This window comes from Trachypithecus francoisi, unplaced genomic scaffold (genome assembly GCF_009764315.1).
Source record: "Trachypithecus francoisi isolate TF-2019V2 unplaced genomic scaffold, Tfra_2.0 Lachesis_group20, whole genome shotgun sequence".
Classification (NCBI taxonomy): Eukaryota; Metazoa; Chordata; class Mammalia; order Primates; family Cercopithecidae; genus Trachypithecus; species Trachypithecus francoisi.
Window position 1 is genome coordinate 11,678,889 of NW_022681466.1, and position 22,091 is coordinate 11,700,979.

A 22,091-nucleotide genomic window follows, 5' to 3' on the forward strand; every position below is an offset into this window, starting at 1 on the left:
CTGGGCTCACTGCAACTTCCACCTCCCAGGTTCAAGCAATTCTTGTGCCTCAGCCTCCCAAGTAGCTGGGATTACAGGCTTGCACCACCAAGCCCAGCTAATTTTTGTATTTTTAGTAGCGATGAAGTTTTGCCATGTTGGCCAGCCTGGTCTCAAATTCTTGGCCTCAAGTGATCCACCTGCCATGGCCTCCCAAAGTGCTGGGCCACCACACCCAGCCTCCTATCTTTTTACTTTTAACGTATTTAATCGATCTGTGTTCTTGTGTTTAATGGTATGTTTTGTAGGCAGCATATAGATGGGATTTGTTTTTAATCTGATAATCTCTGCCTTTTAATTGGAAGGTTATGCCATTTATATTTAATGTCATTATTGGTATGTTTGACTTTAGATCTACCATATTGCTGTCTGTTTCCTGTTTGTCTCATTTGTTCTTTGTTCCCTTTTCCCCCTCCTTCTACCTCTATTGATTATTTTTTATGATTCCATTTTATGTCCTTTATTGGCTGATTAGCTGTAACTGCTGTATTTAGTTTTTGTTTCTAAGTGGCTGCTTTAAGGTTTGTGGTAAACATCTTTATCTTGCTACGGTATACATTAAACTTCAATTTCATGTGACATTAGAACCGTATAGCAGGCCAGGCGCAGTGGCTCACACCTGTAATCCCAGCACTTTGGGAGGCTGAGGGAGGCAGATTGTCTGAGCTCAGGAGTTCAAGACCAGCCTGGGGAACATGGCAAAACCCCATCTCTACCCAAAATACAAAAAGTTAGCCAGGCATGGTGGTGCATGACTGTAATCCCAGCTGCTGGGGAGGCTGAGGTGGGAGAATCACTTGAATCTGGGAGGCAGAGATTGCAGTGAGCCAAGATCCATCACTGAAGCTGCAAACTCCTGGACTCAAGCAATCCTCCTGCCTCAGCCTCCTGAGTAGCTTGGTCTACAGGCATGCGTCACCACATGTGGCTAATTTTTAAAATTTTTTTGTAGAAACGGGCTGTGTTGCTCAGGCTGGTCGAATATTCTAGGCCTCAAGTGATGCTCCTGCCTCAGCCAACCAAAGTGCTGAGATTGCAGGCGTGAGCCACCATTCCCTGCAGGAACAAAGTCTTTTATATTTATGCACGTAGTAACTGTTTCTGGTGCTCTTAATTCCTTTGTACAAATCCAAATTTCCATCTGGTGTCATTTTCCTTCTACCTGAAGGACTTTAGTTTTTCTTCTGTTGCAGGCCCGTTGGTGATTAATTCTTTCAGCTTTCTTTCTTTCTTTTTTTTTTTAAGAGAGAGGATTCTCTCTGTCACCCAGGCTGGAATGCAGTGGCGCAATTACAGTTCACTGCAGCCTTAAACTCCTAGATTCAAGCAATCCTCCTGCCTCAGCCTCCTGAGTAGCTGGGACTATAGGTGTGCATCACCATGCCTGGATGCTTTTTTATTTTTACTTTTTGTAGAGATGGTGTCTTCCTACGTTGTCCAGGCTGGTCTCTAACTCCTGGGCTCAAGGGATCCTCCCACCTTGGCTTCCAGAATGTTGGAATTACAAGTGTGAGCCACTACTCCTGGTCTTCTTTCAACTTTTGACGTTTGTGTGTCTGAAAGTCTATTTTGCCTCATTTTTCAAAGATAGTTTTGCTGGTGATATAATTCTCGACTTTTTTTTCAGTACTTTCTAAAAAAAAAAATTTATTTATTTTTTTTATTTTGAGACAGTGTCTCTCTGTGTCACCCAGGCTGGAGTGCAGTGGCACGATCTTGGCTCACTGCATTCTCTGCCTCCTGGGTTCAAGCGATTTTCCTGTCTCAGCCTCCTAAGTAGATGGAATTACAGGCACATGCCACCATGCCTGGCTAATTTTTGTATTTTTAGCAGAGACAGGGTTTCACCATGTTGGCCAGGCTGGTTTCGAACTCCTGACCTCAGGTGATCCACCTTCCTTGGCCTCCCACAGTGCTAGGATTACAGGCGTGAGCCACTGTGCCTGGCCTCAGGACTTTAAAGATGCTATTCTGCTGTCTTCTGGCCCACTTCGTTTCAAGAAGTGTGCTGTCATTCCTATTTTTGTTCTTTGTATGTATCTTTTTCTCCACTGCTTTTTGTTTTTGAGACGGAGTCTCGCTCTGTCACCCAGGCTGGAGTGCAGTGGCCAGATCTCAGCTCACTGCAAGCTCTGCCTCCCGGGTTTACGCCATTCTCCTGCCTCAGCCTCCCGAGTAGCTGGGACTACAGGCGCCAGCCACCTCGCCCGGCTAGCTTTTTGTATTTTTTTTAGTAGAGACGGGGTTTCACCGTGTTAGCCAGGATGGTCTCGAACTCCTGACCGCGTGATCCACCCGTCTCGGCCTCCCAAAGTGCTGGGATTACAGGCTTGAGCCACCGCGCCCGGCCTCCACTGCTTTTAAGATATTCTTTATCACTGGTTTTAGGCAGTTTCATAATGTGGCTTGATGTAGTGTTTTTTGTTTGTTTTTTTCTGTGTTTATGCTTAGGATTCATTGAACTTCTTAGATATGTGGGTTTGCAGTTTCATCACATTTGGAAAATATACCCATCTTTTCTTGAAATCTTTGCAGTGTCCCCCTATGATACGATTCCACAGAATTTTTTGCAGACGCCCATACCTGTATTTCAGGCACCTCGAAGCTGTTCCCACAGCTCACTTGTGATTTTCAGTCTTTTCCATTGTGTGTTTCATGTTGGATAGTTTCTACTGCTACATTTTAGTCTTTTTTTTCTGTAATGTCTCCACTGTTGTTAATTGTATCAAGTGCTTCTTCCATCTCAGACACTGTGGTTTTTCACTTCTAGAAATCCAATGTGAATCTTTTTTTTCTTTTTCTTTTCTTTCTTTTTTTTTTTTTTTTTGAGATGGAGTCTTGCTCTGTCACCCAGGGCTGGAGTACAGTGGCGCGATCTCGGCTCACTGCAAGCTCCGCCTCCCAGGTTCACGCCATTCTCCTGCCTCAGCCTCCCGAGTAGCTGGGACTACAGGCGCCTGCCACCACGCCTGGCTAATTTTTTTGTATTGTTTTAGTAGAGACGGGGTTTCACCATGTTAGCCAGGATGATCTTGATCTCCTGACCTCGTGATCCGCCCGCCTCGGTCTCCCAAAGTGCTGAGATTACAGGCATGAGCCACCGTGCCTGGCCTTTTTTTTTTTTTTTTTTTAAGATGGAGTTTCACTCTATCACCCAGGCTGGAGTGCAATGGCGCAATCTCGGCTCAGTGCAACCTCTACCTCCCGGGTTCAAGTGTTTCTCCTGCCTCAGCCTCCCAAGTAGCTGGGATTACAGGCACCCGCCACCACACCTGGCTAATTTTTGTATCTTTGGTAGAGACAGAGCTTCACCTTGTTAGCTGGGCTGGTCTCGAATTCCTGACCTCAGGTGATCCACCTGCCTCGGCCTCCCAAACTGCTGGGATTACAGGCATGAGCTACCAGGCCCAGCCTCAATTTGAATCTTTTAAAATGTATTTTGTACATCTTCACTTAACAGTTGCAGTCTTTTCTCTCGTTTTTTTTTTAAGTATATGGAATTTGGTTACAGTTATTCTTTTAATGTCCTATTAACTATTTTAATTCTTTTAATGTCCTATTAAATTACATTTGGTTACAGTTACTCTTTTAATGTCCAGTTAATTCTGTCATCTTTATGTTACTTTTGGGTCTTTTTTTTATTTTTATTTTTTGAGACGGGGTCTCACTGTGTCACCAGGGCTAGAGTACAGTGGCATGATCATGGTTCACTGCAGCCTCAACCTCCCAGGCTCAAGTGATCATCCTACCTCAGCCCCCCAAGTAGCTGGGACTACAGGCATATGCCACCGTGCTCAACTAATTTTTTATTTTTTGTAGAGATAGTGTCTCACTAATTTGCTGAGGCTGTCCTCAAACTCCTGGACTTCAGCGATCCTCCTGTCTTGGCCTCCCAAAGTGTTGGGATTACAAGCATGGGCCACTGCAGCCAGCCATATTTTCCTGCTTCTTTGTATGCCTATTTTTGTTTGCATGGATGCTAGATTTTGTGAGTTTGAGGTTACTGCATGCTGGATATTTTTGTATTCTATAAATCTTCTTGAGCTTTGTTCTGGGATACAGTTAAGTTTCTTAGAACAGTTTGATCCATTTAGGATCTTACTTTTTTTTTTTTTTTTTTTGAGACGGAGTCGCTCTGTCACCCAGGCTGGAGTGCAGTGGCGCGATCTTGGCTCACTGCAAGCTCCGCCTCCCGGGTTTACGCCATTCTCCTGCCTCAGCCTCCCGAGTATCTGGGACTACAGGCGCCCGCCATCTCGCCCGGCTAATTTTTTGTATTTTTTTTTTTTTTTTCTTTTTTTTGAGACGGAGTCTCGCTCTGTCGCCCAGGCTGGAGTACAGTGGCCGGATCTCAGCTCACTGCAAGCTCCGCCTCCCGGGTTTACGCCATTCTCCTGCCTCAGCCTCCCGAGTAGCTGGGACTACAGGCGCCCGCCACCTCGCCCGGCTAGTTTTTTGTATTTTTTAGTAGAGACGGGGTTTCACCGTGTTAGCCAGGATGGTCTCGATCTCCTGACCTCGTGATCCGCCCATCTCGGCCTCCCAAAGTGCTGGGATTACAGGCTTGAGCCACCGCGCCCGGCCTGTATTTTTTTTTTTTTAGTAGAGTCGGGGTTTCACCGTGTTAGCCAGAATGGTCTCGATCTCCTGACCTCGTGATCCACCCGTCTCGGCCTCCCAGAGTGCTGGGATTACAGGCTTGAGCCACCGTGCCCGCCTTTTTTTTTTTTTTTTTTTTTGAGATGGAGTCTCACTCTGTCGCCCAGGCTGGAGTGCAGTGGCCAGATCTCAGCTCACTGCAAGCTCCGCCCCCCCGGGTTTACGCCATTCTCCTGCCTCAGCCTCCCAAGTAGCTGGGACTACAGGCGCCCGCCACCTCTCCCGGCTAGTTTTTTGTATTTTTTTAGTAGAGACAGGGTTTCACCGTATTAGCCGGGATGGTCTCGATCTCCTGACCTTGTGATCCGCCTGTCTCGGCCTCCCAAAGTGTTGGGATTACAGGCTTGAGCCACTGCGCCCGGCCAGGATCTTACTTTTAAGCTTTGTGAGCTGGACCAGAGCTGTGTTCATTCTAGGGCAAGCCTAATCTGGCCCACCACTTGATTTTGTAAATAAAGTTTTATTGGAAAGTAACTCCCATTCATTTACTTTGTCAGTGTCAACTTTTATGCAGTAATAACAGACTTGAGTAGTTGCACCAGAGACTTTATGGCCCACAAAGCAGGAGGTTTTTAGTATTTAGTCCTTTACAGAAAAAATTTGCCAACCCCAGGCCTTGGGCTAATCTTCTCCACTGCTGAGGTGAAACCCTCAGGAGTCCCTGATACTCCATGAATTGTGGGGGCTTTTCACTCTGGTGTGAGTCCCTGGGATTGTCCCTTGTAACCCTCTTCCCCACTGTGGATGTGGGTCTTTTTCGCCCCACTTTGCCTCGACCAGTTCTCTGCTGCACACCCGAGGGCACCTCTGCAGATCTCTGAGCTCTGTCTCCGGCCACCCTCTCTGCTCCTGTGACCTTGCTGTCAGCTCCAGCTGGAGGCCTCCTCAGACTCCCTCCCAGCATTGCCCCCTGAACTCAGGGCTCTGCTAGGGGTCCCCTCCATACACGTGGGGACCATCGGGGAAACTGCAAGCAGCCAGCAGGGCAGTGACAGACTCACCTCCCTCGTTTCCCTGTGGCCGTCATGCCCGCTGTCCCGCGTCTTAGTGGCCATCATGCCCGCTGTCCCGCATTTTGGAGGCCATTGTTTCTGTTGTTCGGGGAAGGGGATACATCTGGCTTCTTCCTCCCTTGTGCTTTGAGGTGGATGTGCCCTGGGCACCTGATTTCAGAGAGTCTTTGCTGGGGTACACGACGTCCAGTCACCTGGAGCTAGGTGGCAGGTGGCATGTGCACCTGTCTGCAGCATGCAGCTCTGCCATCCCACCTGTTCACGCTGCCACATAGCACTTGTGCCTGTGCTATGTTTCCCAGAGTGCAGAGTGAGGACTGTGGCCCAGCGGGGGCCTCTTCTGCCCCTGGGGTGTCTGCCCCAATAATCTGGAGGCAGCCGCGCTACCCCACGCTCGCCAGGAGCGGGGTCCTGAATGCACCTCTCCTTCTCTCCTAGCTCGCAACGCCCTGGTGGTCTCCTTCGCGGCCCTGGTTGCATACTCCTTTGAGGTGACTGGATACCAGCCCTTCATCCTAACAGGGGAGACAGCTGACGGGCTCCCGCCAGTCCGAACCCCACCCTTCTCAGTGACCACAGCCAACGGGACGATCTCCTTCACCGAGATGGTGCAGGTGGGCAGAGCCGGGAGCCAGGATGGCGTGGCCGAGGCTGCAGTGGCCCCTGGCCTGGCCCCTACCCTGGTGCGTCTGCTGGGTGCCGGGGGTCTGAGGTCAGTTGGGACAGCTGAGTCCTCAGGAAGGGACATCTCCGTCATTAAAGAATCCCAGGTTGGACGCAGGCTCAACGAGCTCAGGGATGTCACGTTCCGGGGTGCTTCTCCCGTTTTGGACTCCAGCTGAGATAAATTTACTGTGTTCCTCCCAGCACCTGGCGCCTCTTCAAACAAGGAGGTGCATCCTGCAGCTGACAGGAACTTGTTCCTGTTACCTGTGGGAAGGTGTGGCTCCTTGCTGCCTTCATGGGTCACTGCCGGGTCCTATCCCTTAGGAAGGCCACTCACCATCCCTCTCTCCTCTCTCAGGACATGGGGGCCGGGCTGGCCGTGGTGTCCCTGGTGGGCCTCCTGGAGAGCATTGCGGTGGCCAAAGCCTTCGGTAAGACACCTGTCATCCATGCCCCAGGCCTCCCAGTGTGCCGGCTGGGCTAGGCCTGCCTGCTTTCTAGCTTGCTTTTATCTGTTACTAGTGTTAGAAATTTGAATTCGTAATACATGCTCATGATAGATATATACGTATTATGTACATATGATAAAACTGGATCTATAACGAGACATCGCCCTCCCACCCCATGGTGTGCTGGTGAGTGTCGTAACAGCCTCTGCTCTTTGTGGAAATAAAAGGTTTTGCTTCGTGGCCCTTGCCGATGTCCATGGTGTAAATGCTGCTGTCTGATTTTCAGGTCACATCGCTGAACAGGGAGTTTGCACATGGAGCTGGGTTGAGATCTGCATGAACAACCATATTCTATGGCATCTCCACCATGTAGATACAGTGGGTGCAAATAACCTCATCAGCAGTAGCCAAATGCCAAATACATTAGGAAGTGATGAGATTTAAGTATTATCTTTGGGCCAGGCATGGTGGCTCAGGCCTGTAATCCCAACACTTTGGGAGGCCAAGACGGGAGGCTCGCTTGAGTTCAGGAGTTTGAAACCCACCCAGGCAACATAATGAGACCTCGTTTCTATTAAAAATAAAAATTAGCCGGGCATGGAGCACACCTGTGGTACCAGCTGCTCGGGAGACTGAGGCAGGAGGATCACTTGAGCCCAGGAGGTCGAGGTGGCATTGAGCTGTGATAGTGCCATTGCTCTCCAGCCTGGGCAGCAGAACAAGATCCTGTATTATCTGTTTAGTTGAAAGTTTTGGCCAGGCGTGGTGGCTCATGCCTGTAATCCTAGCACTTTGGGAGGCTGAGGCGGGTGGATCACGAGGTCAGGAGATCAAGACCATCCTGACTAACATGGTGAAACCCCGTCTCTACTAAAAATACAAAAAAATTAGCCAGGCGTGGTGGCGGGCGCCTGTAGTCCCAGCTACTCTGCAGGCTGAGGCAGAAGAATGGCGTGAACCCAGGAGGTGGAGCTTGCAGTGAGCCGAGATCATACCACTGCACTCCAGCCTGGACGACAGAACGGGACTCTTGGGAGGCCGAGACAGGCGGATCACGAGGTCAGGAGATCGAGACCATCCTGGCTAACACGGTGAAACCCCGTCTCTACTAAAAAAATACAAAAAATTAGCCGGGCGAGATGGCGGGCGCCTGTAGTCCCAGCTACTCGGGAGGCTGAGGCGAGAGAATGGCGTAAACCCAGGAGGCGGAGCTTGCAGTGAGCTGAGATCCGGCCACTGCACTCCAGCCTGGGCGACAGAGCGAGACTCCGTCTCAACAAAAAAAAAAAAAAAAAAAAAAAAAAAAAAAGAAAGAAAAGAAAAGTTTGCCAACCTCTGTCTTAGATCCATGCTCCTGTGCCTTCCCCTCAAATCTTGGCCTGCTCACCTCTCTGAGATGGCCCATCTTAGACTTTCCAGTCGTCTCAACTGGTCATCAGAGAGGTTTCCAGTTTAAAATGTTTTTCTCGGTGGGCGCGTTGGCTCACATCTGTAATCCCAGCAGTTTGGGAGGCCGAGGTAGGCGGATCACCTGAGGTCAGGAGTTCGATACAAGCCTGACCAACATGGTGAGACCCGATTTCTACTAAAAATGCAAAAATTAGCCAGGCATGGTGGCATGCACCTGTAGTCCCAGCTACTCAGGAGGCTAAGGCAGGAGTATCTCTTGAACCTGGGAGGCAGAGGTTATGGTGAGCCAAGATCACTCCACTGCACTCCAGCCTGGGTGACAGAACAAGACTCCATCTAAAAAAATAAAAACAATAAAATAAAATGTTTTTCTTATTATAAAAAGTATTGTAATCCCAACACTTTGGGAGGCCTAGGCAGGAGGATCGCTTGAGCTCAGGAGTTTGAAACCCACCTAGGCAACATAACGAGACCTCGTTTCTATTAAAAATAAAATTAGCCGGGCCTGGAGCACACCTGTGGTACCAGCTGCTCGGAATCCTAAGGCAGGAGGATCACTTGAGCCCAGGAGGTCGAGGTGGCATTGAGCTGGGATAGTGCCACTGCACTCCAGCCTGGGCTGCAGAACAAGATCCTGTATTATCTGTTTAATTGAAAGTTTTAATTTGTTAATAATGGCTATGTTTATTAATATACATTGATTGTAGAAAATGTCAAAAGTGCAGAAATGAGTAAAGGAGAGACAAATCACCCGTAATCTGTTTTACTACCACAATTAACTACTGTTTACATGTTTTCTTCTTGTTGTTTGAGACGGTCTCTGTCGCCCGGACTGGAGTGCAGTGGCACGATCTCATCTCACTGCAGCCTCAACCTCCTAGTCTCAAACCATCCTTCCCACCTCAGCGTCCTGAATATCTGGGACTATAGGCACACACCACCATGCCCGGCTAACTTTTGTATTTTTTTGTAGAGATGGGGTTTTGCCATGTTGCCCAGGCTGGTCTCGAACTCCTGGGCTCGAGCGATCCTCCTGCCTTGGCCTCCCAAAGTGCTGCTATTACAGCTGTGAGCCACCGTACCTGGCCTGATTACGTGGTATGGTACCTCTTTCCACTCTGTGATACATTCAAGCACATGTTTACATGCGCATGTATGTGAATATTTTAGATGTGTATTCATATAGTTATATTTACAAAACTTATTGCCATACGTAGAAATTCATAATCTGTTTTACATTTTGTGAATACTTTTTGAGTGATGTTGAATATCAGTGACCATGTCTTTACTGTTGGTTCCCTTTAGCGTCTCAGAATAATTACCGCATCGATGCCAACCAGGAGCTGCTGGCCATTGGTAAGACCCCAGCTGTGGGGAAGACCCCCCCGTGGGCCTCCAGGGACCCAGGCCTGCCCCTCTGTGTCTCCTGCTTCGTAGGAAGACCGTGATGGTGGTGATGAACTGGGAGGGCAAAGGTGGCCCCGAATGGGCTCTTCGGGAATATTTTGTTTTGTTTTGGGTTTTTGAGACAGAGTCTCGCTCTGTTACCCAGGCAGGAGTGCAGGGGCGCGATCTCGGTTCACTACAACCTCCGCCTCCCAGGTTCAAGCGTTTCTCCTGCCTCAGCCTCCTGAGTAGCTGGGATTACAGGCGTGTGCCACCATGCCTGGCTAATTTTTGTATTTTTAGCAGAGACGGGGTTTTACCATGTTGCCCAGGCTGGTCTCGAACTCCTGACCTCAGGTGATCTGCCTGCCTCGGCCTCCCAAAGTGCTGAGGTTACAGGCGTAAGCTACCGCACCTGGCTCTTCTGGAATATTAATAAGAACTCATTGCCAGACCTCCACACTGCTCAGTTTAACCCCTAAGAATAAGGAGCTGACCTCTGTTATCTGTCTGACCACTTGCTGAGCATCTGTGCTGTGTACACGGCTCTGAGGTCTGTAGCCTTGGTCTAGATCCAGGAGCACCTGGAATGTCCCACGTCGAGGAGGGAGCGGCCAGGGACAGGGTCGAGAGCTGAAGGCTGTGGCCGGGGGAGTCCAGAGCAGTCTTCTGATTGTACCCGCACCCTGCCCTGTGCCTCCCTCCAGGCAGGGGCAGGTGGATTCATGAAGACTCGGGGGCCCTAAGTTGCCTGCCTGTGGATGGGGGGTCGTGCCTGCTTTCACCATTTAGTTTCCTCTTGTTATATTTCTGCAGGCTGACTTCTTAGTGGTATATTTTGAGACTACAGTGTGAATATATATATATATATTTTTGTGTGTCAGATTGAATCTTGCTTTATTGCCTGGGCTAGAGGGCAGTGGTGCAATCTCAGCTCACTGCAACCTCTGCCTTCTGGGTTCATCTGATTCTCCTGCCTCAGCCTCCTGAGCAGCTGAGACTACAGGCGCGTGCCACCATGCCTGGCTACTTTTTGTATTTTTAGTAGGGATGGGGTTTCACCATATTGGTCAGGCTGGTCTCAAACTCCTGACCTCGTGATCCACCCACCTCGGCCTCCCAAAGTGCTGGGATTACAGGCACCTGCCACCGCACCCAGTCCAGTGTGAATCTTAAATTCAGTTATCGTGACTGAATCGTGGGTCCCAGGCCTTCCTGCCTTTCCTTCTCTCCCCTCATGAGACTGGCGCAGGGTAACCCAGGAAGCACCATGGGCTTCTTCCCAAGGGGTGTCCACCCTGACAATTTCGTGAGGGCCATTTGGCTTCTTGACAGCAAAGTGAGTGACCCAGGTCGGGTCACAAAGGGACGTTGCCCGGGCTCCTCTCCGAGCCATGGAGAGCGAGGCATTAGTTGAGTGGTGGAGCTCGGGCTTCCTAGGACTCACACACTCTCAGGCCGAGAAAATCCACGGCCTCCCCGAAGTCCCCCAGTAAATCTTCCAAATGTGATTTCCCACAGCATCCCATTCCCATTACTTTACTTATTATAATTGTTACTTGAGACGGAGTCTTGCTGTGTCGCCCAGGCTGGAGTGCAGTGGCACGGTCTCGGCTCACTGCAACCTCCGTCTCCTGGGTTCAAGCAATTCTGCCTCACCCTCCTGAGTAGCTGGGATTACGGGCGCCTGCCCCCAAGCCCGACTGATTTTTGTATTTTTAGTAGGACGGGGTTTTGCCATGTTGGCCAGGCTGGTCTTGAGCTGCTGACCTCTGGTGATCTGCCTGCTTTGGCCTCCCAAAGTGCTAGGATTACAGGCCTGAGTCACAGCCCCTGGCCCTATTCCCATTACTTTAAAAATACCACAGAACTATTCTGATGGCACGCTGAGTTCCAGGGATACAACGCAGACAGTGCAAAGGTCAAGGTTACTGTGACAGCCATGGGATTCCTTCATCTCAGATAGGCCAGATAGGCTTCAGCAGCTGCACAGCAAGAAGCTGGCTGATGTGAGCCCATAAAGGCCAAGCTGGGAGGGGTCGCCCTGGTCAGCTTTGGCTTACAGAGTTGCGTCCCCAGCCCAAGCTGTCGCAGAGTGAGGATGATCCCGTGCAGCCTGTGGTCACCGCAGGCCTCTGCTGAGACCTCCCACGCCTGCATTTCCTTGCCTTATCCCCTCTCTCTCAGGGCTGTGAGCTGGGCTGTGTCATCTGGGATGCCCTGATACTGAGTTGGCCCCAGCCCAAGCTACCTTGAGAGCAGGCCCTGCACCTTTGAGACCTGAGAACCCCCTGTGGGTCTTAGCGAGCAGGAGGGATTCTGGTTTTAGTGGTGAGACAGATGCTGGTGGGAGCGTGGGGTCTACCTGAGCAGTGATCCCCGTTCTTGGGCCTCAGCGATGCTGCAGGCGTGGGCTTTGTCTGTTGCCGGCAGCCAGCATCACCTGGGGAGGCAGCATGCCAGCCATGATCTTGGCCTCACTGTGGCTGTCGTCTCATGAGAAGGAGTGCTGGGTTTGAAAGGAACTGGGTGGAGAACTGTGGGCAGCCACTGACCTCCCGAGCACTTAGAGTTTGTCTGACGGGCGCTTTCATCTCAGCTGTCACCCCCTCCTGGGCGGTGAGATGCTCCCCTCTGTTCTGTGTGGGGAAGGCATGTCCTAGTCACACAGGAGAGGCTGGTTGAGAAGTGTTTGAAAGCTAGGATCTGACTGGGCGCGGTGGCTCACACCTGTCATCCCAGCACTTTGAGAGGCTCAGGTGGATTTATCACCTGAGGTCGGGCGTTTGAGACCAGCCTGGCCGACATGGCAAAACCCTGTCTCTACTAAAAATACAATTAACTGGGTGTGGTGGCTCATGCCTGTAGTCCCAGCACTTTGGAGGCCAAGGCAGGTGGATCACCTGAGGTCAGGAGTTTGAGATCAGCCTGACCAACATGGTGAAACCCCATCTCTACTAAAAATACAAAAATTAGCCAGGTGTGGTGGCACATGTCTGTCTGTAGTCCCAGCACTTTGGGAGGCCAAAGCAGGTGGATCACGGAGGTCAGGAGTTTGAGATCAACCTGGCCAACATGGCAAAACTCTGTCTCTACTAAAAATACAAAAATAAGCCGGGCGTGGTGGTACGTGCCTGTAATCCCAGCTACTCAGGAAGCTGAGGCAGGAGAATCGCTTGAACTGGGAGGCGGAGGCTGCAGTGAGCTGAGATTGTGCTACTGCACTCCAGCTTGGGCAACAGAGCCAGACTCTGTCTCAAAAAGAAAAAAAAAAAAAAGGCTAGGCTCTACATCTGCAAGAGTGTGGCCTGTTTTCTTCCCTGGAAGAGTGCACAGGCTCAGGCCCCCAGGATAATTCTCGCGAGCTCTGCCTTCCTTCTGGGTTTTTATCCCCTCCCCATCTTTCCCTCCATCCTGTGTGCCTACCCTTCCTGATCAGCCTGTCTTGCCTCCTCCCCAGGTCTCACCAATGTGTTGGGCTCCTTCGTCTCCTCCTACCCAGTCACAGGCAGCTTTGGACGGTGAGTGACCTGTCTTCCACTTCTGTTTGCCCACGTTGGATGCCTTTACATTGTTATCCTGATGAGGAGTCTGCCTGCCCTGATCCTGGCGCCCCGTCCTCCGCTGTGAACTCTCCGTGGAGGGGCAGGGCTGGGGGTCACCCCGCTGCCCTCCAGGGTGTTCTGTTTCTTTACTCTCATAGATGGTCCTGCAGTTTAATACTAGAAACTTCCACCGGGCATTGTGGTATACCCTTGTTATCCCATTTACTCTGGAGGCGGAAGCGGGAGGATCGCTTGAGCCCAGCAGGTTGAGGCTGCAGTGAGTTGTGACTGCGCCGCTGCACTCCAGCCTGGGCAACAGAGCAAGACTCCGTCTCTAAAACAAATACTGGAAAGTTCCCAGCACGCCAAAGCCCTTCTAGCTCCTGGTGCCAGAGTCAATTCCTAAAAGGACGTGGAGACAGGAAGGGCTGCAGCTCTGCCCTGAAGAAGCCAGGCGTGAGGCTTAGCACAGACGCCCTAGGGCCCCTCCTCAGTCAGGACAGCAGGATGGGGGTGATCTGTGGCTTAAAGGAGAGAAGGAGGCACCGCTTGGCAGTGCCCAGTCCCCCAGCTGCTGACGCTCACCCTGCAGGGTGTGGGGCCCCCACCTGGATGGGGGCAGGAACCCAAAAGGACGTGTGCTTCCTGAACTGCTTCTTATAGTCAGGGTGGCCTGAGCACAGCGGTCTGTGACTGCACCCTAAGTCTCTCTGCCTTGCCCCTCTTGCAGTCCCCGCCTGCTTCCTAAGCCATGCTGGGAGCTGACGTCCCCTCAGAAGAACAGCCACAGGGCGTGAACTGAGGTCTCCCCTTTCCCGGCCCCTGGTGACTGACAGTCTCTATGTTGCCTTCCAGGACAGCCGTGAACGCTCAGTCGGGGGTGTGCACCCCGGCGGGGGGCCTGGTGACAGGTGAGGCCCTCCATCTTCCCCTTGTGCCCCCAGCCCTGAGAGTGGGAGAAAGGGAGGAGGGGGCCCAAGAGATGTCCCTTTGGCTCATGGGCCGTGTGCCCCGGGACTGCACAGGGACTTGGGGGGCCACAGAGGAGTAGGGGGACCGCAGGAGACTGAGCAGGGGCTAGGGGCCTTGGCACTCGTCGCCCTACCCCTGCCCCCATCCCCAGTGGGCTCCACTGAACAGGAAGCTGCTATGCTGCGTGCTGGGGGGACCCTGCGACCTGAGGTCCCCGTGTTGCTGCACCCCGCAGGAGTGCTGGTGCTGCTGTCTCTGGACTACCTGACCTCACTCTTCTACTACATCCCCAAGTCCGCCCTGGCCGCCGTTATCATCATGGCTGTGGCCCCGCTGTTCGACACCAAGATCTTCAGGACGCTCTGGCGCGTTAAGAGTACGTTCTCGTCCTACGGGGAGAGCACTGTGATGCAGTGTCCGAACGCGGAGAATGTCATTTGTGCTACACCATTTTCCTGCAGCCACCGCTGCGGGGCTGGGGCTGGGAAGTTAGGGCAGTCCTGGAACAGAGGAGTGGGTGGCCAGGAGATGGCCCCAGAGATGGTCCAGAGGCTCAGTGGGAAGAGCTGGAGCTCCTTGTCCTGACACCTGGGGTCCTGAGGGGAGCACTGACCCGGGGGAGGGTCCCCTCCTGATCCCCCTGCCCTCATTTCCACCCTCCCTGCTGCCTCTAGCCACCGCTCTGCCCGGCCCAGCTGGGGGAGGGACGGGAGACGTGCCTGGTAACCAGCAGGGGCAGTGGAGCAGCCTTGCACTCGGGCCCTGACTGCCAGGTCCTTTAACTTAACATGTGTTGTTTTCTTTTGTTTGTGGAAGAAGCACGGAGTGGGTTCACCTAGCTGACTTGGCATTTTCTGGTCAGCCCCAGCAAGTTGCCAGGTGAAAGGATGGATAATTTTCTTGCACGCCTGTAGCATGCCAGGGCCTTTCGCATGCCAGTGCACTGGGGCTTTTGAACAGCCCTGAAACATGTTAATATGCCCACGTGGAATGGGATGGTCGCTACCACTAGAAACCGAGGCTTAGCCAGGGTGGGGCGGGCCTGACCTATGTGAGGTGGAATCCCCGCCAGGCCTGAGCCCATGCACTTTGTCCCCAGGGCACCTTCTCGGCCAGATCTCAAGAGTTCACGTGGTCCCTGCCCCACTCCCCAGGCCAGCTCTGTGCCCTGACAAGCCGCTGCCACTCCCCTCCCTGAGGTGGGAGGCCAGGGACCGAGCGGTCAGGTCTCAGCTGCGCTCAGCTCGGATGAGGAGGGCATTTCCTGCCTTTGACTTGAAGCCTGGCCTGGTCAGCAGCTGTTGTCCCCAAGTCCTCAGGAGTCCCCTCAGGGGCTGCTTTGGGTCCATGAGCACCTTTACTCATATGTGGGGGGTAGAAAGCTCTCACTGGTCAGCAGGGCCATGTTGGGGGCTTGGGTGGCTGCCAGGCGTCCCTCAGCAGCGCCCGTCTCCTAGGGCTGGACCTGCTGCCCCTGTGCGTGACCTTCCTGCTGTGCTTCTGGGAGGTGCAGTACGGCATCCTGGCCGGGGCCTTGGTGTCTCTGCTCATGCTCCTGCACTCCGCAGCCAGGCCCGAGACCAAGGTACCCTGCTGTGGCCTCTGAGTGGGGAGTGTGCTGGGGGCAGGACTCCTGGGCACGGTCTTATGTGTTGAGGGTCTGGGGTGATGGTGGTCGTGGGCGCTGCTGAAGGGGACCGCTTGCTGGCAGGCGGGCAGCCACCCTGCTATAAACCATGGTGTTCTCCCACTGTGTGGGGTCCGTGGGGGTCTCCCCTTAGCACCCCACTCCCAGTTCCCTCCAGTGCGCTAGGTTGGGTGGGGGCTTCCTGCTTGGGACAGGCCAAGCCTGGTGGAGGCTGCCCGGTCTCCAGGACTCACTCCTCCCTGCAGGTGTCAGAGGGGCCGGTTCTGGTCCTGCAGCCGGCCAGCGGCCTGTCCTTCCCCGCCATGGAGGCTCTGCGGGAGGAGATCCTAAGCCGGGCCCTGGAAGGTGCATGGGCGGGGGCCAAGGTGGTCTGAGGTCACTCCCCTGTCCTCTGCCCCCCACTCCCAGCTGTTCAGGACCCCAAGGCCCTGTCCCCGACACTCTCCAGTCCACAAGGATTCAGGCGTCTCTGAGTGGACAGGACTGTCCCCTGTGGGCCTCAGCCAGTGACTGCTGCAGCAAGGGTGGTGGCTTCCCACATATCACTCCTTCCCTGCCCCTCAAGTCCCCTTCCTGTTTCTGGGGGGTTGATTTTAGGGGAGCCAAGGGCCTGCGAGTCCTAGGGGGGAAACAGCTGCTGCTGTCATCAAACAGTTGTGTGTCTGGTCCTGCCACCTGAATCCCCCAACTGGGTGACTCAGTCCCCACGAGATGGAGCACTCTGGCCTCTCTGTCCCCTGCCCCGGCCAGAGCCTCCTTTGGCCTCTGCGGAGCGGCTTTGGGCTGCTCTGCGTGGCATGACCTGGCTCGGACCTGTCTCCCCAGTCTCCCCGCCACGCTGCCTGGTCCTGGAGTGCACCCATGTCTGCAGCATCGACTACACCGTGGTGCTGGGGCTTGGCGAGCTCCTCCAGGACTTCCAGAAGCAGGGCGTCGTCCTGGCCTTCGTGGGCCTGCAGGTGGGTGTGCGCTGGGCTGCCTTAGGGGTTAGCAGCTGCCTCAAGTCCTTCCTGTGCCTGCCTCCCGTGGTGAATCTGACATTTCTGGGCTATGATACTGGACGGCCCTTTGGCCAGTGCTGGCTCTGCCTCTGATTTAAACAGTTCTCGTTCCCATCTGGCCTTCCTCGTCCCTCCCTGTGGAATGGGGAGCGGTGGCCCCCAGTCCTCTGAGGGGTCACATTATGGCTTCATTTCCCTGGTGGGCACTGCTACACTGTCCTCAGTGCTGGGGACACACGGTGAATGAGGGTCAGTCCCTGCTCTCAGAGGAATTGTGTTTTAGGAAACAAAAAGAGACAGGTGAGGCCGGGCGCGGTGCCTCACACCTGGAATCCAGCACTTTGGGAGGCCGAGGTGGGCAGATCACCTGAGGTCAGGAGTTCAAAATCAGCCTGGCCAACATGGTGAAACCCCGTCTCTACTAAAAAATACAAAAAAAGGCCGGGCGCGGTGGCTCAGGCCTGTAATCCCAGCGCTTTGGGAGGCCGAGACGGGCGGATCACGAGGTCAGGAGATCGAGACCATCCTGGCTAACACGGTGAAACCCCGTCTCTGCTAAAAATACAAAAACTAGCCGGGCGAGGTGGCGGGCGCCTGTAGTCCCAGCTACTCGGGAGGCTGAGGCAGGAGAATGGCGTGAACCCGGGAGGCGGAGCTTGCAGTGAGCTGAGATCCAGCCACTGCACTCCAGTCCGGGCGACAGAGCGAGACTCCGTCTCAAAAAAAAAAAAATAAATAAATAAATAAAAAAAACGAGCCAGGTGTGGTGGTGAGCACTTATAATTCCAGCTACACGGGAGGCTGGGAGAGTTGCTTGAACCCAGGAGGCGGAGGTAACAGTGAGCCGAGATCCCACTACTGTACTCTAGCCTGGGCAACAGAGTGAGACTCCATCTCAAAACAAAACAAAAACAGGTGCGCATAGAATTTCGTGAAAAACGTACTGTCAGGGCTTCCAGAGGCTGAAGACAGGTTTCTATGGAGGCCGTCCTGTTCAGAGCTGCAGGTAAAGTGTAGGGGCCAGATTCCGGGCCCTGCATCTTAGGCCTCACCTGGGAGCCTTCCAAACGCTGCAGGGTCAACATCCCAGGAATGTGGCCGGTGTTTGCAGAGAGGCAGGGGTCTCTGTTGCTGTGATTAAATGTGTGCTCCCTGCCAAGTCCTAGATGGCAGAACATGGGGGACTAGGGCGTGTCCCCAGGCACTGAGAGGAAACGTTCATGAACTAGCCATGAAACAGGAGGCTAACTGAACCGTATACCCACTGTGTGGGCCACAGCTGGTACTTGTCAGGGTTTTATTCCTCTTCAACCTGGCCCCTGAGGCTAGTGCTATCTTTTTTTTTTTTTTTAGATGGAGTCTGGCTCTGCTGCCCAGGCTGGAGGTACAGTGGCGCGATCTCAGCTCACTGCAAGCTCCGCCTCCCGAGTTCACGCCATTCTCCTGCTCAGCCTCCCAAGTAGCTGGGACTACAGGCGCTGCCACCACGCCCACTAATTTTTTGTATTTTTTAGTAGAGATAGGTTTTCATCTTGTTAACCAGGATGGTCTTGATCTCCTGACCTCGTGATCCACCCGCCTCGGCCTCTCAAAGTGCTAGGATTACAGGCGTGAGCTACCACGCCTGGCCGGCTAGTGTTGTCTTCATCCCTGTGTCCAGAAGAGGTCACTGAGGCCCAGAGAAGCCAGGTAACCTGCCCACGGTCACACAGGATGGTGGACAGGGCTTCAGATTTGGGCATGTGCCTTCAGAGCTTTGCTCATAAGTGTTACATCCTATGTCATATTTGCAGAGCACATGTCTTCATGGTCTTTGGAGATGATTCACTTAAAAAAAACTCCTCTGGCCCAGACATGGTGGTTCATGCCTGTAATCCCAGCACTTTGAGAGGCCAAGGTGAGAAGTCAGGGGTTTGAGGCCAGCCTGGCCAATATAGTGAAACTCTGTCCCTACTAAAAATACAAAAATTAGATGGGTGTGGTGGCACATGCCTGTAATCCCAGCTACTCGGGAGGCTGAAGCAGGAGAATTGCTTGAACCTGGGAGGCGGAGGTTGCAGTGAGCTGAGATCTCGCCATTGCACTCCAGCCTGGGTAACAAGAGCAAAACTCTGTCTCTAAAACAAAACAAAACAAAAACAAAACAAAACAAAACACTTCTCTGGGCCAGGCGGATCACAGGATTACATCTGTAACCCCAGCACTTTGGGAGGCCGAGGCAGGAGAATCACTTGAGGCCGGGATTTTGAGACCAGCCTTGGCAACATGATGAAACCCCATCAAAAAAATAGGAAAAATTAGCTGGACATGGTGGCGTGCACCTGTAGCTACTCTGGAGGCTGAGGTGGGAGGATCACTTGAGTCTGGGAGGTTGAGGCTGCAGTGAGCCATGATCACGCCACTGCATTCCAACCTGAGCGATGAGCAAGACCCTGTCTCGAAAAACAAAAAAATTTTTAAAAAAATCCCCCTCTGACAGCTTTCCCCTGGGCTGCGTTTCTTCTCACCGTTTGCTGGTGTGGAGTTGAAGCTGTACCTCTCCGGGAGACTCTGAGATTGCGTGTCCACCAGGCTGCCTGCCCGTGTGCTAGAGAGGGACATCCTGCCCTGGCTAAAGTCTGTCTGTCCCTCAGGTCCCTGTTCTCCGTGTCCTGCTGTCCGCTGACCTGAAGGGGTTCCAGTACTTCTCCACCCTGGAAGAAGCAGGTGGGCACAGTCAGACATCCTGCGACTTTGGTGATTTTATAAAAATCGTAAATGCTTATTGTAAAAACTACAGGAAACCAGCTGGGTGCAGTGGCTCATGCCTGTAATCCCAGCAGTTTGGGAGGCCGAGGTGGGCAGATCACCTGAGGTCAGGAGTTTGAGACCAGCCTGGCCAACATGGTGAAACCCCATCAGTACTAAAAATACAAATATTAGCTGAGTGTGGTGGTGGGCACCTGTAGTCCCAGCTATTCTGGAGGCTGAAGCAAGAGAATTGCTTGAACCCAGGAGGCAGAGGTTGCAGTAAGCCGAGATCATGCCGCTGCACTCCAGCCTGCGTGAGAGAGCGAGACTCTGTCTCAAAAAAACACAAAAACAAAAACGGGAAACCACCTCCACCCCAGTCCACTTTGGTGATCACTCCAGACCCCTCCCCTAAACATGCATATTCCACTTTGGTGATCCCTCCAGACCCCTCCCCTAAACATGCATATGTACCTGCCTGTCAGTGTGTGGATATGTGTTTGTGGTTTTACATAAATGAGATCATTTCACACCTGGTGCTCTGGAACCCACGTTTTTCGTGCAGAAGGTTGGAAGAATGTCCTTCCAGCCGAAGTCCACACCGCGAGGGATCAGGACCAGGACAGAGCAGGGCCGGGTCAGGAGATCCAGAAGCCCCGGGACAGAAGGGACGGGAGGGACAGGAGCAGGGTAGGCGCTGAGCCCTGAGACAGCAATCGCTGGAGGTCTGAGCTGCAGCAGGTGTCAACAAGAGGATGGGCCAGTGATGCAGAGCGTCCACCCCAGCCCACACAGCAGGGGCCAGAGGGTCCCAGGCCCCAGTGCCAGGCCTCTTCCTCTTCCACTGAGGCCACAGCTGAAGCAGGGTCAGCTCTGTGAGAGTGAGGGGGCGGATGTTGTACCAGCCTCGTTGGCTCAATGTGATGTCAGGGAGACTCACCCATGTTGTTGCTAAAAGGAAGCAGCTCAGATGCAGTGCACTGGAGGTGGATGAGCAGACTGTGGGCTGGCCGTGGGATGGGAGGGTACCCTGAGCGGTAAGAAAGGGCCGTTCGTCACCTGAAAAATATGCTTACAGAGACTCCGCCGAGCCCCTGACAGAGTTAGTGACACTGACCTGGGGGGCCCATAGCTCCTTCCAGCGCACCTTCTAGAACCCTGAAAGACCCCCCTTAATCTCTTCGCGTGAACTGACCCATCCTCACTTCTGAGCTTTCAGTGCTTGAAAAATTGCTTGTTTTTTCTGCAGAGAAACACCTGAGGCAGGAGCCAGGGGCCCAGCCCTACAACATCAGAGAAGACGCCATTCCGGACCCCAAGGTCACCCTGCTCAAGGCGTAATGGGGCCACCCGTGGGCATCCAGTTTGCAGGGTGTTCCGGAAGGTTCTTGCCACTGTGCTTGGATGCTGGATGCCGCCTGACAGACATGCTGGCCCTGAGCAGGTAACCTGCGGGGGAGAAGGAAGCCAGGCCTGGAGGTCTACGGCGGGGGTGGGGTCGGCTCAGTGGCTTCCTGTGGGATGACTGGAAAATGACCTCGCTGCTGTTCCCTGGCATGACCGTCTTTGGAAGAGTGGTTTGGAGAGAGTCTTCTAGAATGACAGACTGTGCGAGGAAGCAGGGCCAGGCGGGAAGGCCTGGGCTGTGCGAGGCGTCCTGGGGCCCGCAGCACCTTCCCAGCTCACCAGTGCCACCTGCAGGGGAGGGACGGGGCAGGCGGGAGTCTGGGAGGCGGGTCTGCTCCTGTTTGCAGCATCTGCGCTCTCCAAGAGAAAACCAAGGTGTGCCAAATGACGTCAAGTCTCTATGTAAAAATAATTTTGTTTTGTGAATGGAGAAAGTGATAGCTTCGGTGATTTTGTAAAAGTCATAAATGCTTATTGTAAAAAATACAGGAAACCACCCCCCAACCCCATCCACTTGGGTGATCACTCCAGACCCCTCCCCAAACGTGCCTGTCCGTCAGCATGTGGATGTATGTTTACAGTTTACATAAATGGGATCATTTTATACATGGGGCTCTGGAACCCACATATTTCATGCAGTCGTTTGCAGTGAGTTATTGTGATAATAAATAGCATTAGAACACATGGTTTTTAATGTCTGCGTGGTATTCTGGTCTCTATATGCATCATAATTAACTTACTGAGCCCGCTGTTCAATGTGTGCTTGGGTTAGAGACGGGATCGTGCCCCCTTAAGACCCTTACGTTGAAGGCTTCGTCCTCTATGTGACTGTGTTTGGAAATAGGGCTTTTAGGGGTAACTAGGGTTTAATGAAGGTCAGAGAGGTGGACCCTGAACTGATAGCTTTAGTGTCCTTATGAGAAGAGATGCCAGAGAGCTCGTTCTCTGCACCCTCACGCCCCAGGGAACGCCATGAGGGGACACAGCAAGAGCCAGGCCACGTGCCTGCCAGGAAGAAAGGCCTCATGAGGACCCCAGCCTCCAGAACCAGGACAAAATGAATCTCCGTGTTAAGCCCCGCAGGCTGGGGTGATCTGTCACAGCAGCCTGAGCAGATGAGGACTGCCTGCATGTTTGTATTTTTATGAATGCTTTGATTGAGTCTA

General features: G+C 53.0%; 1 protein-coding gene across 4 annotated transcripts in view; it reads left to right on the forward strand.

Moving 5' to 3' along the window:
* Window positions 1–21,609, forward strand: part of SLC26A11 (solute carrier family 26 member 11) — a 36,625-nt gene extending 15,016 nt beyond the window's left edge. For 2 of the 4 annotated variants that reach the window (XM_033182511.1, XM_033182508.1), the window contains 11 exons: window positions 6,150–6,325; window positions 6,736–6,808; window positions 9,542–9,592; window positions 13,083–13,143; window positions 14,023–14,078; window positions 14,375–14,515; window positions 15,597–15,724; window positions 16,033–16,132; window positions 16,613–16,746; window positions 19,422–19,494; window positions 20,768–21,609. In XM_033182511.1, coding sequence (XP_033038402.1) covers window positions 6,150–6,325; window positions 6,736–6,808; window positions 9,542–9,592; window positions 13,083–13,143; window positions 14,023–14,078; window positions 14,375–14,515; window positions 15,597–15,724; window positions 16,033–16,132; window positions 16,613–16,746; window positions 19,422–19,494; window positions 20,768–20,859 — 1,085 coding nt within the window. In that variant the 3' untranslated portion in view covers window positions 20,860–21,609. Of the gene's footprint in view, window positions 1–6,149; window positions 6,326–6,735; window positions 6,809–9,541; window positions 9,593–13,082; window positions 13,144–14,022; window positions 14,079–14,374; window positions 14,516–15,596; window positions 15,725–16,032; window positions 16,153–16,612; window positions 16,747–19,421; window positions 19,495–20,767 lie in introns of all 4 variants that reach the window. The other 2 variants (XM_033182509.1, XM_033182510.1) reach the window with 2 other exon arrangements.
* Window positions 21,610–22,091: the final 482 nt, after the last annotated feature.